This window comes from Thermobia domestica, chromosome 11, assembly GCF_964235325.1.
Source record: "Thermobia domestica chromosome 11, izTheDome1.hap1.1, whole genome shotgun sequence".
Lineage (NCBI taxonomy): Eukaryota > Metazoa > Arthropoda > Insecta > Zygentoma > Lepismatidae > Thermobia > Thermobia domestica.
The window spans coordinates 262,320,717-262,339,447 of NC_137464.1; the positions used below are offsets into that span (position 1 = coordinate 262,320,717).

Genomic DNA, 18,731 nt, shown 5'->3' on the forward strand with positions numbered 1-18,731 from the left:
CTGTTTACTATTAGGATACTACTGTGTTTACAACATTCACGCCATGTAATTACATTCAACTCGAGTATATATATATATATAATTTTTACCTTTAACTTAAAGGCGTTATTTCAGATATAGAAGTATGGCAGAGCCATTTAAGAAAGGAAAACAAAAGTACAGTAATAAAAAGAAAATCTTTTTTTAAAAATTCTCGTAAAGATGAAATAACGTCTGTTTGAATAAACCAGTGAACTTACTTTTTTTTTTTTTTTTTTTTTTAAATGAAGATAATCCTTAGGTAAAGATAGTCTTTTACTATAACCTATTACTTTGACCAGCCATTCCCAACCTGAGGTCCGCAAGCCAATCAGAGAAAGGCACACACAGTGGTGAAAACCACACCATTGTAAGTTAAATGATCGAATTAATAATGATACGTCAATTTGCGTGATGAGTGATATTCGACCTACAAGAAGTTGCGTATTTTTTTTCCAATGATATTTTTTTTCTGACAGAGCCAAAATGCGTCTAGGGACTGATGTACGTGTTTGTAAAATGTCTTCAAACGAAAATCTTCTGTGACATAATAGGTGACTCGAAAAGGAAAGAGGGAATGAGAAATTCTTGCTCGGCATTCTTTCACTTGTCAAAAATCCTTTACTAAGCTATTTTCTGTGGTCTAAAGTTTTATTCACGTACTGGATTTATTTATTTATATATTTGCAAGATCTTAGTCAAGGTGTCCGGCCCCAGGACCACCCGATTACGGAGTAGGCATCATACCACTGCAAAGAAAAACAAAAACACACACTCACTCAAACATATATATATATATATATATATATATATATATATATATATATATATATAAACAAGGGGAAGAAATATAAATAAATACTAACCATGTATATTGAAGGGGTCCTTCACATGTATTGTAGACTCTAAAGAGGGCCGCAGTGTAGAAAAGGTTGGGAAAGGTTGATTTTGACAATATGATTTTCCTGTTCGTGATAAGTGACTAATAAAGTGTGTATTGAATTTCAATAGAAAAAAGGTGCGCACGTTTTTGGCTGATGCAAGATTGACAGTTTTTCTTTATGGGTATTCGTAAAGTAATTTGTTACTGCTTTTATTTATATTTACTTTTAAGTTAATTAAGTTTTGAAATGAAATTAAATCTTTCAGTTCTAACGTCCCAGGATTATGTCCTTTAGGCTAAGGGAGACGGATAATTAAGGCAAGTAAATCATTGTGGAAGAATTGGTGAAATGACAAAGTGGGAGGAAACAGAAGTACCCCGAGAAAACTCACGGACACAACGTTGTCTATCACAAACTTACCCGGGGATCGAACCAGGGCCGACACACACCAGACGTAAGCGCTCTATCACTGAGCTACCGTGCTCTCTTCACACATTTTTAATATTAATTATAATTATTATTATTATTGTATCAGAAACATACACACATATTTACCCTGGTACAAATATTAAGTACGAGCACTGATTACGCGCTTCGCTGGGTTGAAATAAAAACTTTAAATGCATAACTCCTTTATATATCTTCCCTCCCCCTCCCCCAAGGTGCGGGGCTAAATTTTGATTTAAACGACATCGGAAGTATCACTGTTCATTTCAGCGACTCTGAAAACTATGGATCTGACACTAATATCGATCATTTTCGATCATTTTTAAACATATTTTCCCCTCCCCTAAGTTGCAACCACTCTCCCTCGAGAAGACGTAATACGAGGGTTTTGCAAGTGAAATGACAAAACCATCCTAGGTACGAACCTCACCTATGTTGAAAATTTGATAGAGATCGGTCGAACATTCAAGTTATTCAGTTTTATTTATTTTTACATACCTCCTTCTCCTCCTCCCCTAAGTTCTATCGTCAAAGTGAAATGATAAAAAAAAAAAAAAAAAAAAAAATCCCAGGTCCGAACCTAATCTATGTTGAAAATTTGGTCGAGATCGGTCGTTTGGTTTAAGAGTTATTAAATACTGTACTATTTCTGTTGAAAGTGTAAAATTTCACTTCGTGAAAACAACTCAGGTCTTGATCTCAGTACCTATAATTCTGTTAGTTTGTTGTACAAAATCGTGGGATGGGTTTGTTATCTCAAATCCTCATTTTCATTGTTTGTAACGAGCTACATGGCTAACACCTTGCACATTGTGCAAAAAATGCTGGTTTTTTAAATTAGACTTTTTAACCTCTTGCTGCTGTTGAATTTCAAATATAAGACAAAAGTAGAACAATAAACACTTAAAGCTATATTTCTGGTCAATTAATTGAACTAACACGAAACTTGCCAAATCTGGTTATCATGCCTTTCCCTCCAAACTTAGTAACGAAACTGATTTGCCCAACGTTTTTACTACTCTTTAATTATGAAAATACGTAAGATGTTCTACGAATTATTTCATAAATACACAGGTTGGCAATATCGTGTGACGCATAATGCAATCGCAATAAACCTTGTGTCATTTGAACTTTAGTTCACGATGCAGCAGTGTGTGCTTTTGAGGTCTGTAGTGTACACCTCTTAGACGGTGATAAGTGTTGAAAATGAAGGCTACAGGTGTTTCGGGTATTCTTTCTGTTGTCTAGAACTCTTCCCCAGAGCTTCTTAAGTTAACGCAAAATAAACTTTTTAAATTTATTTTGAAGACTTCTTTTTAAATACGTATAATCTTTAATTTTTCTGTAGGGTACTGTTTTCCTGCCTAAATAAACTGAATGTTTGTAAGAAAAGCGAATAGTTTATCAAACCATACTGTACTTGGTAACACTGCTACAATGGTAAAATCTAACCTTCTGTATTGTGGGAACCTCAAGGAAATTTTGGAACTGATTTTTTATTTCAGCATTCATCTTTAACACATGGAAAGTAGAAAAGGACGAGTATTGGTATTTGCCGTAACGTACGTTCAGCTGTAATACTTCTAAAAAAAGTTGACAGTTTTTTTTTTCTTTTTTTTATTTCTTTTGAGGAAGGAGGCATAATTTACTTCTCAGATTGTACTTTATGCGCAGAAACATTATTCTCTAAGTGTATTTTAAAGTGACAAAAGTGAAAATGTGTTATGTGATGGTATACTATTTGCTAGTATTTATGATTAGTTATTTTCCATTACATCTCTGAATTAAAGTAAATACTATGTGCTGAACTTTAAAGATATTAAGGTGGGTATATTCCGTATACTCCTGTGTATCCTTCTCGATAGGTTTGTAGTGTCAGGTTTTCCTAAAATACTTCCTCCATACTAGTGAATCTAAGGCCTGTTCGACACGGAATCATTTTTCGAAAGATTTCTTGTAAGAAAAATCTTATCATTACCCTATTTTGCAGAGGATTGTATTGAGTGATTGGAAACTACTTTTCTTCCACTGACGGATTGTATAACTTTAGAAAGAAGTTAGAACATAATCGACCAAAGTTCACTATGTAGAGGTGAAAACTGAACTGTATCGAAATTTAAAAGCTGATTTAAAGCAATAAATGGCTGACAGATTATGAAATGAAAATAGACCGATTCGATTTCAAATCGTCCAGGCAAACCACAATTGGTCCCCATCATAGTCTCAGATTTCATTTATTTTTTTTTATATGGGATCTACATGCAAGATTATTAAACCCATATTTTTTCTTTTTGCTGAAAAAAATTTTTCCTTCGATATACAGCCTTCCAAAATGGCTGCCCTCCTCTCGGAATCCTCGAAAAACTGAAAAACATGCCAAATTAAAAGTTTTGTTGTAAAGAAACGAGTGTACTTAGTAACATAATCGCAATAGCAGGAAGAGTATAAAGTTATATGTTTCGGTGGAGGGCCAAAATTCGTCTATTGGTCCAATAGGAATCGTGCAATTAACTCGCAATGTTGCCAACTTTGATGAAATTTTTGCTAACTTCAAACATTTTTTTTCTGCCCTCACGAGCAATATCAATCATCTGCTTCTAGGGTCTCTTGAAAATGTAAAGGACTTACGTTTCTGATTATTACATTCCACGTTATAGCATGATGAAAAGCTGAAAATTTCATTAAGACGCCATGTTTGGACGCCATTTTCTCAAAAACCCCACCTTTTAAAAATCTGAATTTTTTTTACATGTATTGGAGAAGTACCTAAGTATTTAATATCCGTTAACCGTTCATGCGGCTGCAGCCCCTAACATTCGCAATTAATTATTGAAATTTCGATTTTTGTACTTGAAATGTAAATATTTCCTATGGGCATTTAGATCGTATACACAAGGCGAATTGAAAGCGAGTATGAAAATTTTGAGAGATGAATCCTGACATCAAATCCAGTAGAAAAGTTCCGATAAACATGAGTCGAATTCCGCTTCGTTTTCGAGTTACAGGGTTTCCAACTCGAGACCCAAACTCGGCTCGCGACAATGGAAAATAAAATATAAATTTCGCGTTAAATCAGAACTACGTGTTAAAGTTATGATGAAGTTGACAAAGTTGATTACGCGCGTTGCAATTCGGTTGGCAGTGTTGCCAACTTGGTAGAACTTTTATTTGTTTCCAAATGACACTACGTGGTTTTTATTTGATATTTGGTATTCATTAATGATTGTAAACATCACATGAAGCACAATTTTCCCCACATAACCACAGTTTTCGAAAACTTATATGTATTTCATTAAAAGGTTTATCTCGTGTGTTATTGATAGTTTGCAATATTAAGTGTGAATTTCACTTGATGTTTGCCATCATTAGTAAAACCAAAATGTTGAATAAAAACTACGTCTGTGTAAGTTGTAATAATAATAATAATAATAATAAGAAGAAGAAGAAGAAGAAGAAGACGAAGAAGATAATTTATCTTTTATTATTGCAAAACCTCCCATAACTCCACGCATCAAGTTCGAACTCGTTCAAGAAGTTCTGCTGCAACCACGAAAACTGTTTTCATTGGTAACACAATATTGTAGTGCACTAGTTACAGTGTTTGTGTGAATAACAATGGAGAAGTCCTATTACAGTAAGGACCGTATTAAATGTGTTGATTATTTTAAAAGGTATAAGATAATTGTGTACAGAAAGAATTCTTGACAAAAATTTTATCTTGCGGTAAAATATATGTATTGAGTACAACGCGTCTGCCAAAACGTAGTATTAGGAGAGGATGATTATTTGTGTAAATGGTGCTCTGAATATTTACCGTGAACAACATGAATGTGTGAGAGATATTGGTGACCACGAAAGAAGGTGTAAATATGAAATTACGCATCAGCAAGATAAAGAATTTGTTTCTCTGAATGTAGATTTGGAAACCATTAACCAAACAGTTAACATACTAAACATGAATGTGTCGCCATTAAAAACAGCCGTTATCGGTAAAACTTAAGACTACGGGGAAGGATTCACCTCTCAAAATTTTCCATACTCCTTTCAAATCGCCTTGTCTACATGACACAAATAATCATCCTCCCCTAATAGTACGTTTGGGAAGACACGCTGTACGCAATCCATATATTTTACCGCAAGATAAAATTTTTGTCTAGAATTTTTTCTGTACACAATCTTCTTATGGCTTTTAGAATAATCAACACATTTAATACGGTCCTTAACTGTAATAGGACTTCCCCATTGTTATTCACACAAACACTTAACTAGTGCACTACAATGTCAAGCTACCAGTGAAAATTTTCATGGTTCCAGAAAACACTAGGACGATGTTCACGACACCGAATCACACAAACTATCAATAACGCACGAGATAAAACCTTTTAATGAAATACATGTAAGTTTTCGAAAACTGTGGTGATGTAGGGAAAATTGTGCTTCATATGATGTTTATAATCATTAATGAATACCAAATATCAAATAAAATCCACGCAGTGTCATTTGGAAACAAATAAAAGTTCTACCAAGTTGGCAACACTGCCAACCGAATTGCAACTCACGTAAAAATCATCATACTGATACAAATCAACTTTGTGAACTTTATCAAAGCTTTAATACATAGTTCCTGATTTAAGGCGAAATATATATTTTATTTTCCATTGTCCCGAGCCGATTTTGGGTCTCGAGTTGGAAACCCTGTAACTCGAAAACGAAACGGAATTCGACTCATGTTTATAGAAACTTTTCTACTGGATTTGATGTCAGGATTCATCTCTCAAAATTTTCATACTCGCTTTCAATTCGCCTTGTGTATAGGATCTAAATGCCCATAGGAAATATTTACATTTCAAGTACAAAAATCGAAATTTCAATAATTAATTGCGAATGTTAGGGGCTGCAGCCGCATGAACGATTAACGGATATTAAATACTTAGATACTTCTCCAATACATGTGAAAAATTCAGATTTTTAAAAGGTGGGGTTTTTGAGAAAATGGCGTCCAAACATGGTGTCTTAAAGAAATTTTCAGCTTTTCATTATGCTATAACGTGGAATGTAATAATCAGAAACGTAAGTCCTTTACATTTTCAGGAGACCTTATAGAGGCCAAGAGACCTGAATTTAACTAGTGTAAGCACCAGGAGCGCACTCACACGGAGAATCTACCGAGTCGGATCCTCCATCGAAACTTTTCAAGTCGACATACGTTTCATAATAAAACTATAATTGCCTAGTATAGAAATGACTGACAGCCTAGAGATTTGATGTTACACTTCATCTCCTTGAAAATATCTACGCTTTCTTTCCTTGAAAATATCTAATTCTATATTTTTCGGAATATAAATGGCGGAACTTAATAATTAGATATCGTTTCTCGGGTGTAGAATTACATTGGATCATTCGTACATGGGTGTGGTGTCTTATAATATTGGACCCCCTCCCAAACTTGGACTAATCCAACAAAATTATCTGAGTAAGTGCCAAATATTCTATTACGATTCGTGCACACGATTATTTCTATTAAGACTCATATAATCTTGTAGAAAAAGAAGTCACATTCGCTCACTTTCGATTGGTTGCACCAGATTTTGGGGTGTTTGAATACGTTGTATGTCTTCATTAGGAATCCGAAGATTCTAGTAGCTCTGGTGTTCTCCGTGGTTTGTTTGACTTCATGAAATGTCCTGTCCTCCTCATTTGTATAGTGACTAGTGTATGTCTTTGATGGGCAAGCCCCAGGTTTAATTCCAGGTGGGAGAGCAACAAACACATTACAGTAATCTCTTTTCTAAACTGTAAATCTCGTCTTACATAACCTAACCTCTAACAGAGAACGTAAATACAAACTAAACAGTCATGAAGTTTCTTGAGACAACAATGCAAAAGTGCGTGGAAAAAATGTTCGTAAATAACGGTGCCTCTGCAACTATCATAATAATTTGATACATTGCATGTTTTTGTGTATACTGTTAACAGTTCACAAAACAGCATACCTGGCAATTCAAATAGTCTATACAAAATAGCAGACGTTTGCAGTCTGATGGAGATTCAGGGGCCGCGGTAGAGCGTTCACCTCTGATGCATGGGGTCCTGGGTTCGATTCGAGCTCGCGCCAAGTGAACTTTGTGGTGGACAAACCCACATGTGAGAGTTTTCTGGGTGTTCTTCCGTTTCCTCCCACTTTCTTCATTCTACCATTTTATTTCTTTCTCATCATCGCCGTCTCCTTTAGCCTAGCCGACATAACCGTGGGACGTAGTAGATTTCATTTAGTGTATTGTCGTGAAATTGATGGTGAGTCCGTAGAAAGAGATGGCATTCAATAAAATTCGTGAAAACCATGGTAAATGATCCGACGCTGCCTTCAAAAACTGAAAATTAACATATTAAAAAATATAAAAGCATTTAAAGGAGTGCCGTCGTTCAAAATAGTCTCAATGCATTATAATATCAACAGAAAAAATGTAAAAACTAAACTTCAGAAGAGCTATTGACAAGATGATTTCCCAGAAGAACAACAGAAGTGATTTCATATATGAATGAAATGGAGCATATGTTTATGAATGGGTACTTCTTATTATATATAATTTATATGTAAGGCTACTTTCATTGATTTTTCGTATTTAGAACACTGAAAGAATTCTAGAATTAGAATTTTCTAACGTCTGTGAACTGCCGAAAAATTACGTCATGAGACGCCACCAGTGAGACCAGCGCTAGTACTTTCGTACTAGATCTAGTATCTTTTTTAATATTTTAGTATTCTAGTACGTTCACCAACAAATCTAGTACTTTTCTCCTCCTCTTCTCTTCCCATACATACATTTGGGAGAGAAAAAGGAATCTCACGAAAATTTAACAATGTACGAAAATGTCACTGTTCCTGATAACTTTTTTTTATTTTATTTTATTTTATAAACAGTGGTATTTACAAAAACGGAAGTGGAACATAGGTGCCGTCCGGTCAACTCCTCCAACGAGAAGGAATTCTGGCAGTGGTCAGTTGTTCGTCTCTTGATAATTCATAGGGAAAAGGGATGATAGACCTAGTAGTTCTTTACGAATCGCGGCAAATGCTTTTGGGGCAAGTGTTAGGATGGAGGGAAGAAAATTAATTATGTTGCACTATTTACAATCTTGAAAGGCGAGATATTGCCGGCAAACAACAATACGAAGAAACGGCACGGCAGATACCATCTGTCGAATTTTGGCTGTAAAAAATTTAAAGTTGGGTTTTTATTATTATTATTATTATTCAAGAATGTGTGGGGTCACTCCTCCACTCACAGAGGAAGGGAGCTGCCGGAAACTTTCTAATAAGATATTAATATAGTAAAATGTCATAAATAGGATGAAACGGAAGCAAATAAAATTTTAGTACTTTTTTCCCCAGATCTAGTACGTTTCTTCTACATAAGTTAGTACGACATATTTTTGCTGAGTAGTCACACTGGACGCCACTGGAGACTACGTTGGTCTTGTTAAAGAAACACTATGTAAACAAAAATTAAACATGTAAGTAAACAAGAATTTATCATCATCATAGGTATTCTCCCATTATTGCAGGTATTTTGCCGCAATTGAAAAGCTTCCATGCATCACGGTCTTCCGCTAATCTCTTCGTCTTCACGTACGATTTCTCTGTTTGATATCGTCCATTAATTATAGTCTCCTTCGCTCACTCCCTCTCTTTCCTGCCAACATATCCTCTAGCACGTCCCTCATGATACAGTTCCTTCTTAGCCAATGTCTTAACCAGTTTCTCTTCCTCTTCTTAATATCTAAAATTGTACATTTCTCCCCTACCATTTCTAAGACCCCTCATTCGTTTTTGCTCAACCCAGCTAATTCTCTCCATTCTTCTCCACACCCACATTTCGAAAACTTCTTCCAGTCGTTGCACATCGTTTTTGCATAATGTCCATGTTTCTGACCCATACAGTACAATACTCCACACGAAGCATTTAATGTGTCTTTTTCTCTACTCTTTATTCAGGGTCCCACAAAATGGTATTATCTTCCCCCTAAAGGCTTGTTTCGCTATTCCTATCCTTGCTTTTATTTCACGTTCACATTTCATGTCATCAATAATAATACTACCCAGGTATCGAAAACTAGTCACTTGTTCTATTTTCTCCCCTCCTATTTCTATATTAGTGAACACTATTTATGCATTGAATCTCGTAAATTGTAAGTAAAAAATTATGTAATTTCACGAGGGCAAAACTAACGGAATAATTCAAGCACGAAGTAATACAAAATTACAAAATGTTGTTCAATTTTAAAGCAGGTTACTGTTAAGTACGTTACCTATGTTTATAGCTTAAAAAATACTGTACCTCATGTTCAATGAATATTCCTGAACAATTTCTTTGACGACTCTCATGAACGGGAGAGACGGAATAAGGAGATCTGTGGATTTTTGGAATTTCCGTATCTCTTGAAGGGCTCTTACTCCAGGTCGCCGCCTTCGTCTACCTTCTGGAGCCTCCTAGCAAAAGTAGATAAATATGTATATACATATAACAAAACGCTTCCGATATTCTTTCTTAATAACAAATTTACAAATACATACATGAAAATATAAAAACAAAAGAAAAACGAGGCATTTTTCAAATACAAAGAAATACGTAATTTAAGAAGCTATTATATATATATATATTTAAATCGCAAAGAACGAGGGTTCATTGGCCCTTTTGTAGCCTATGATATGGCTATTTAAAAACATGGAAAAATACTTTTGATATATTTTTAATAAATGTGGGATATCCGCTTTATGATTGGATAATAGGAATATTTGTGTTAACAGTGGAAATTTATTTTGCTGCTTACAGGATTCTTACAAAATAAATATTTACTTCTTTCTCTGATTTACAGGTGCTAGACCACCTATTTTTCTGACCCACGGCGTATACTAAGATAAAAGTCTATAATGAAAAATGCCTGTAAGAGGTAAATAAAAACATGATTAATTACAATGGATAAACAAACATGTAAACTAACCAAAGAAATGCTTTTTGAGCTATTGAATAAATTTTATAAGACATCTTCAATTTAATGTGTAAGTCTGCGTATCGGCTTGTATTTATATATGAGCTTCAATTTAATGTATGCGTATCGGCTTGTTTCAACAAATAAGTAAAACGAAAAGAAGAAGAAGAAGAAGAAAATCAATTCCCAAGCAAATATATTCAATTTTCCTTCATTTCCAGTTTAAGTACCACTTTTCCCTTGACATTTCTATGACTTTTTCATGATGTGATGTTTCCCTTTCAGCAGCGCAGCTATATGAGACGTGAACCTACAGCTTAACACGGAATCCGAACCATGAACTCCCACCGGAAGTCGAACCTGGGTCTCCCACGCCAAAAGCGCGTACGCTAACCGCTTAGTCACGAGGGAGGTCTTTGACTTTTTCGTATAATTTCGTTTTGTCTGTTTTTTCCATGATTTCCTTAATAAACGTAAGAACCTTGCGCTTATAAAGTTAGGAATTTTCCTAGTTTTCGTTTACTTTTGGCAGCGTTGTAACACTTCTATCTTTTATTTATTTATTTATTTTAATTCTGGACTGCCACGGAGATCAACTCACTACATATGTTAATGTCTTATCTACAGGGGAAAAGTATATTTAAAAAGTTCATTTTGGCAGTCATTCTTTCTTTTAAGTTTTAGGGTGTCGGTGCGACATCGCTACATCTAAATAACTTGAGGATGACATATTTGTTACCCACACAGTAGTAAAATGAATCGATTTAATGAGTGTTGGTCGGCATTGTAACATGAGAGTTTGCGAATTTCATTCAAATTTATTCCTTATATTTACATTTTTGAAAAGGATTTTCCCGACGAACTTGTACTGTTTACAAAAATATTTTAGTTAGACAAACCATAAAGTACATCTTCTACATTTATTAAAAACAAACCAAAAGTATTGAGTTGATTTTGAGTTTAACGTCCCTTCCAACAGCGAGACCATATGAGACGGGACCTACTGATTAACGTGGAATCCGAACCACATGAGCTCCCGCCGGAAATCGACCCCGGATCTCCCGCTATACCAAAAGTATTCCAAATTATCTATCGGATAGTCTAGACAATACTGAGCATTGTACGCACGAGATAGCATATAGTATTCCAAATCTCAGGGTATGTGAGTCACAACGAGTTAGGCCTAATACCAGTCTACAGTAGACAGTTAAAGCTAATAGGAGTGCAAAAAGTATTGGAATTCTTATATTCAGACTAAGATATTGAACCGTGAAGATGAGTAAACTTTCTGTAAAACTGCGCAAACTCGTGAAGAAATTTGTGCTGTTTATGGGTAAGGTAGTTATCAAAAACAATAGCCAAAAGATGGTTCAGTCGCTTTCATTCTGGATGTCCAAAATGCTCCTCGCAGTGGAAGAACCCAATCACAGAAAGAGTTAATGGTATTCTGGCAAAAAACGAGAAAGACCGACATGTAAACAGTCATGAGCAGCCAATGACCTAAACATTCATCACCAAAGGCTGGCTACAGAAAGAAGCTCGACGTTTGGGTACCACTTAATTGATCGAATTTCTATCTGGAATCTCTACTGAAACGTAACGAGCATTTCTGTACCGGTTGATTAGCTAGTGCCCTTTAGATTTCGAAGTAATCTCCATCAGCGTCCAACACCTTTTGCCAATGTACCTGCAGCTGTACAATACCCTAGTGATAAAACTCGGCGGTCGTGGATGCTAAGAAGTCCATGAGTTCGTTCCGCAAGTCTTCTTCATTTGCGAAGGATCTCCCACGGAAGTAGTAATCGAAGGAATGAAATAGATGGTAATCTGTTGGCGCAAGGTCCGGTGAATATGGTGCATGGACCGGTGTCTCTCAGCCAAGCTGCTGAAGAGTTTCCCGAATTCTCTTTGTCACATGTGGCTTGGCATTGTCACGCAGGAACAGTACATCCTTGAAATTCACCAGTGCCGGCTCCCTATGCATACACGGCGCATCCTTTGCAACCGTTGAGAGTAGAGGTCAGTAGTGATGATCTGACGAGGTGGAAGGAGCTCATAATGCACTACCTGTCGAAAATTCCACCATACAGAGAGCATAACCTTTCGTGGGTACAGAGATGGTTTTAAGATGTGAGCACATGACGACAATGTCTGGTACGCTTGGGAATGTCAAAGAGAATCCACTTTTCGTCACCAGTGAGCAAGCGATCAAAGATGGGTGTGTTCAGGTGCCGAATGAGCAAGGACAAACAGGTTTAATTCGTTGTTCCTTGTTAGCTGCCGACACTATGTGGAGTACCCACTTGCTTAAATTGTATGACTTCCCTATCCCATGCACATGCAGTCTGACTGTTTCAGCGGAAACATGGGACTTTTTTACAACTTCGTCACACGTTAGACCACTGTCCTCCTCGATGGCTACTTTCAGGGCCTCGTCATCCAAAACATGTGGTCGTCCACTGTGAGATACATCCGAAAGGCTCACATCTCCCGAACAGAATTTCTGAAACCAATGCCTGGCGGTGCGTTTGCTCACGGCGTTCTTCCCAAATGCCTGGCATATGCGGCTACTTGATGCGGCGGCTGATAGACCCACTTTAAAGTCATAGAACAAACAGACGTGAACAAGCTGTTTCGATACTTCGATTTCTCCTTGACACTGGACGAGCTATGATTGTAACGTGCCATAGTCAGACTGACTCCCGATAGCTCGGCAGGCATGTACGCCATTTCGTCTCCTCTCTGTGAGCGCTTGATTAATGGAACATCAAAGACGGCAAGAACTTTTTTGGGTTATCTTGCAAAAGTGGACCCCACCTGAAAAAAGTTTGAGAAATGTTGCAACAGGCTATACAAGAACTCTATGTGCAAATTTCAATTACATTTTATCTATGCATAACTGTCTTTTTATTTTACTTTATTTTCTTAATTGACGCAGGAGAGGACTCTTTGATACCATTAATATAGCAAATATGTTTTTCTTACCCTGCATGATTCTCGATGTTCTTTTGACTGGTTACTACGACTCCTAATAGATCGGCTAGAAGCCAATTCACTCAGCTCCTGAACAATTTGCGAGCGTCTACGTTTCCTGAGAAAAAAAAATATATTGATAAAATAGTTGAAACCTGAAAATTAGACGCATTGGCAACCAGAAAACAAAACAATGGGATATGCAAATGCTAAACTTCAATACATCTCCATTTAAATAAAAACAATATCCCTATTATATACGAGATCTATACTCGAACTTAAAGATCTATAGGATACATATTGAAAAATGAGAAGAATCTCTTATCTTCCCATTCATACTTCGTTACGTACCTTGCTACTCTTCCAATAACACCCTTTGAAGGAGTTACAGAGACGTGAATCAACAGGAAAACAAATGTACCCGAATTTTGCATTTATTGAAAACTGTCGACAAATTGTATTACACCCAGAAGAATGTGGGAGGCATTTTGAATAACCACGAAACTAACTAATCTCTTATGCACTTAACCACTTTATCTATATAAAAATTAAAAAGACTATGTTTATGACTTAATAACATTAGAACGATCCGACCAACCTCAATCAAATTTTCAACATAGATTCGGGACAGGGAATTTTTTTATAATTTCACTTTGACGGTAGAACTTAGGTGAGAAGGATATATATATATATATATATATATAAACTTAATCACTCTTCAACCACCCGATCGATCTCGATCAAATTTTCAATATTGATGAGGTTCGGGCCTGGAATAGTTCTTTCTTATCATGTTACTTTGACGGTGCAACGTATGGGAGGGGAGGGGGAGAGACATTTTTCAAATGATCGATATTAGTGCCGAATCTATAGTTTCCGGTGTCGCTGAGACGAACAGTGACACTTGCGATCCCGTTTACATCCAGATTCAGCCCCGCAATTTGGGAGAGGGGATATATATCAGAGAGCGCTTTAGTAATAGTAAAAAGTAACTGACTAACGGAACATATTACTAATTTTGCTTATTGTAACCCAGCGAAGCGGGTACTAGTCGCTAGTGCCTTATACGCGTATATTGGTGAATTTCTTATGAACTCAATTTGCTACAAAAAGTGGCTAAGTTTGTTTGGTGGCTATTCCAAATGACCTTATATTTCTCTACATGATATGGTAGGTAGCACCACATCAACCATTCCTTCTACAATATTTTCCAACCCAGGACTGATACATTATCTCTCAGGGCACGGGCCATATGAACAATACCTGTACAGAATGGGTTTGAAAGAACATCCCAGATGCCAATGCCAAGAACTAGGCACGCCGTAACACCATATTTTATGGTGTCCCCTCTTGGAAGATAAATTACAGGGAAGAGATGACATCAGAACAAAAGAAACAGGGGAAGTCTTAGCTAAGGAAGAGGACTACAAAATATTAAGTAGAATAGCAAAGGAATATTCTGATCTAAGAAAACAATTATATAAAAGGCAACAAGAATAAGAGAAAGACTTTTGGAAATGTGACACAGGAATAAACAAAATGTAAAAGAAAACACTAAGGAATGAAAATGAATGTGTCAGAGTGCAAATGAGTATCTTCCAGGACCGGAGTTTTTGCTCCAGGAACGCTGGATTTCCGCGTGCTCCGGAAGAATAGTGTGAATGTGCGCTCGACGCATCTCCGGCATCCAGCCGGATTGGAACTCCGGATGTGTTGAGCGGGTGTGCACGGAAATAGGTGGTGGGAAATAGCGTAAACTTCAAAACAAATCAAAAATAGCTTATACATAACATACACTAAAGATCCTATGCACAACAAAGCCAGTTACTCGGTAAATGTCATACAGTGTCCACCTCGAACCTTGTTCGTGTAGGTGTCAACACCGGTCCCAGCGCTCACGGCGGCAGGACACAACTGACCAGGGCCTGCACTAAGTGCTCCGAGTGGGTCCTGGACCTCAAACCGTTGCACTGAGGATCAGAACCATAGAAGTCAATTGTGGAAAACTGAAATGACTAACTCCGCTTAGGATCAATAAGGAAATCAAAGTTTACGCGATCGCAGAAAAGTGAATGGGTGTTGTAGTGTGCAGTGTGGTGATAGTGGTATGTTCTTTTTATTACGGAAAAGTTGTGTTTTCACACACAGGAGTGTGTAGTGCTTATTTAAGCGTGCAATATTTAAATGTAAGTGTATAATAATGATGCTGAGTTCAGTAGTGCAAATATTATCATCCTCTATTAGAAAAATGTAGTAAAAATTTATTTTTAAAAAATCACACAGGAGGAAACCTAAATTTAAAAAATGTCAAAAAAAAGAACAAAATAAAATAGGTGGAAAGCCTATCATACAGGTGAAACCTAAATCCAATGAAGATGATACAAAAAATAGGTGGAAGGTTATTATCTAGGTGGAAAACCTATTATACAGGTGGAAGGCCATCACAGGTGTAATCTAAATCTAATGAAGATTATGATAATACAAAAATAGATGGAAAGGATATTATATAGGTGGAAAGCTAATCATACAGGAGAAACCTGATTCAATGAGGAAGATGATCATAAAACCTAGGTGGAAAGCCTATCATACAGGTGAAACCTAGACCTATGAAGATGATGATAAACATACGAGAAAGGCTAAGTATGATAAAAGAACGAGGATAAAAAAAAAATAATTGAAGACTAGAGTAAGCTAAACTTGAGTCGAGAATAGAATAGAATAGGAAAATTAGAAGACGAACAAATATTAGGTAGTTAGGAGTTTATATATTTTTTAAAAAAAATCTTTTTTCCTTTTTCTTTTTTTTTTTCTTTGTTGATTTTGTCTAAATTTATCTTTTGTTGTTTCTTAGTGTTGTGGTTTCGTCCATTTTTCCTATCCCTCGTCCCTGTCCACCCTTGTCCAAACAGAAAAACAAATGAATGATGAAAAAAATAATAAAGCAAAGAATATTGCAATGATGATAGCCCTGTTTCGGTTAAACTTTCAGGTGCCGAAACTGAAAGGCGCGATCTGAGCAAAAAAAAAAAATATATATATATTTTTATAAGTTCCTATCAACATTCCGGCAGATGGCAGCAAGGAATACCGGAGAGTATTTAAACAAAGGACATGGTGCGGACATTCTCTCTCTTGACCATCACACGGAAGAACTAAAAACGAGAAAGAAGTCTACACTTCTTTCCCAGTGGATGAAATGCATCGAGTGTAACTTGGAATACTCCACTCTTGAATTATTGACTGATGTGATCAATTGTGGACATTGTGCAATTATACGATGTCACTGTGGCTGAAGGACTGAGATAAGGAACAGAAAATAATCTAATTATACCTATCTGTATAGACTGTACGAGATCATTCTTCGTAACTGATCAATTTTAATATATACGTTACAAGCTAATACTTTTGCCTTTCCTGTGGCCCCGCGTAGCGTAGTCGCTAACGCTCTCGTCTTTGGTGCAAGCGGTCCCGGGTTCGATTCCCTGCAGGGGCACTCGGCCGAAAAAGTGTAAAAACCTTTTTCAGGCAAACCATCCTGAATGAAGTTTTCCTCATTCACACCAGGCAAATGCCGGAGCGGTACCTAACTTATAAGTTCCAGGTCTCTTCCTTCCTTCTCCAATCCTTTCTTCTTTCCTTTTCCTCGGATAGTGCGCTAGCCGAGGGACGTTATCCCTCATAAATGAATGACGGGGTAAATGGCCATAGTAGCCGAAAAGCCCATAAATCTAAATTCTAAATCCTTTCCTTTCTTTTTGAAACCACTTTACTGACACCATGAGCCACATTTATTCTTGGGCAAATGCGACTATGACAGTGAGTGATACAGTTGTCAATAAATACAAAAATCGAGTACACGTGTTTTCCCGATGATTCACTCTTCTTTAACTCCTACAGAACTTTGATGGTTATTATAACAAGAGTCTGGTATGTAACGAGGTATGGATGTTGAGAAAGACCTCAGCATGTGTTGAAATATGTATATGGAATTACTCTTAATTGGATACAAAGATAAGAGATTCGTTTCAATATCCCTATTACTTTATAACTGAATTCCTTCTGACGATATTAAAAGGTAAATCACTAAATACATTTACAAGGGTTAAAAATTGCAGAATTTTTCAATACACCTCTTAAACAACATCCACTGTATGACCTCTTTCTCGCACCATACAAAATAAAATGACTGGCAACAAACATTTACGAAGAAATGGAAGAATAAAATTGCCTAAAATTAAATAAATTAGAAGATAAAAATAAAACTGAAATTATACAAATGTTAACGGCAAATTGACGCCGCGTTTCAATGGCCTCTTGTCATCTTTATATATAACGGTGCCTTCCATTTTAATTCAGGCAGAGCATACCATCACCATCTCAGATATTGCTGAAACTTTTTTTTTTTTTTTTTTTTAATAGCAATTAGACATGTTTTTAAGAGACTCAGGTATTTTTGTTTTGTCGAAAAAAAATTCCCCGCCAAGTTATGGGCCATCAAAGACGGGGAGTACAATTTATGAATTGTAGAAGACATGAAAATGGTCAACTTCGGAGCCCCACCATTCAGCTATAGAGACAGGTAGAGTTGTAATTCTTGTTGTAGTATGTACACTCATGTCCAAAATTATTGTCGCTTGTCTATAAATATGTTGTTCTAGGAATATAATTTGATAACGAATTCGCCCGGTATTTCTTATAATGTTAGTATGTGTATAATCGGCAAAGACATGTATGTGGCAAATTTCATGTCAAAAGAGCAGTAAATAACAATAAAACAAAAATAAAACTTTCTTCTCCATTTAGCAAGATTTTGTTTTACTCATTCTAATTTTTGCATTTATAATTCTTTCCCTATGAAATTCACCACAAATATACATTTTGCGATTATACACATAGTATCAGTATTAAAAGTGCCCTGCAACAACCTTATCAAATTATATTCTTACAAGAAGACAGTTATAGATATGCGACAATCATTTTGGACATGAGTGTACATAGGGATATAAATATACTATATTTTATTATAGTTTGGTTTGTGCATGCGTATCGTTTTGTAACAGATGAACGTCAGTTTATCTGAAAAGTCGAAGTTGGCGAATTTTTTTCGAGCATTTTCGGTTCGAATTTTAGAATTCTGTTTTCATGGTTGGTAAGACCTAGTTACCTGCTTCCCGAAAAAAAAAAAAAAAAAAAAAAAAAAATGTATCGCTTCTGTGTGCAACCGTTTTGTCGCAAAAAATTCTAGAAATTGTCAAACTTTGAATAATCGCCATCTTTTGGTGCCATTTTCTCAAAAACGCCACATTTTAAAATTCTGAAATTTTGTCAGATGGTTCAACTTTACATGAATAATACACACACCAAATACTCTCGACCAATGCTTCATGAACTAACTACAGCCTTTTGAAGTTAGCAAAG

General features: G+C 36.1%; 1 protein-coding gene across 1 annotated transcript in view; it reads right to left on the reverse strand.

Moving 5' to 3' along the window:
* The window catches only part of LOC145665021 (uncharacterized), a 31,225-nt gene that overhangs the window by 7,093 nt on the left and 5,401 nt on the right, over window positions 1–18,731 (reverse strand). Inside the window, exons 3-4 of the mRNA XM_081732224.1 lie at window positions 13,326–13,431; window positions 9,689–9,840 (exon numbers count right to left, since the gene is read on the reverse strand). Coding sequence (XP_081588350.1) covers window positions 9,689–9,840; window positions 13,326–13,431 — 258 coding nt within the window. The remainder of the gene's footprint in view (window positions 1–9,688; window positions 9,841–13,325; window positions 13,432–18,731) is intronic.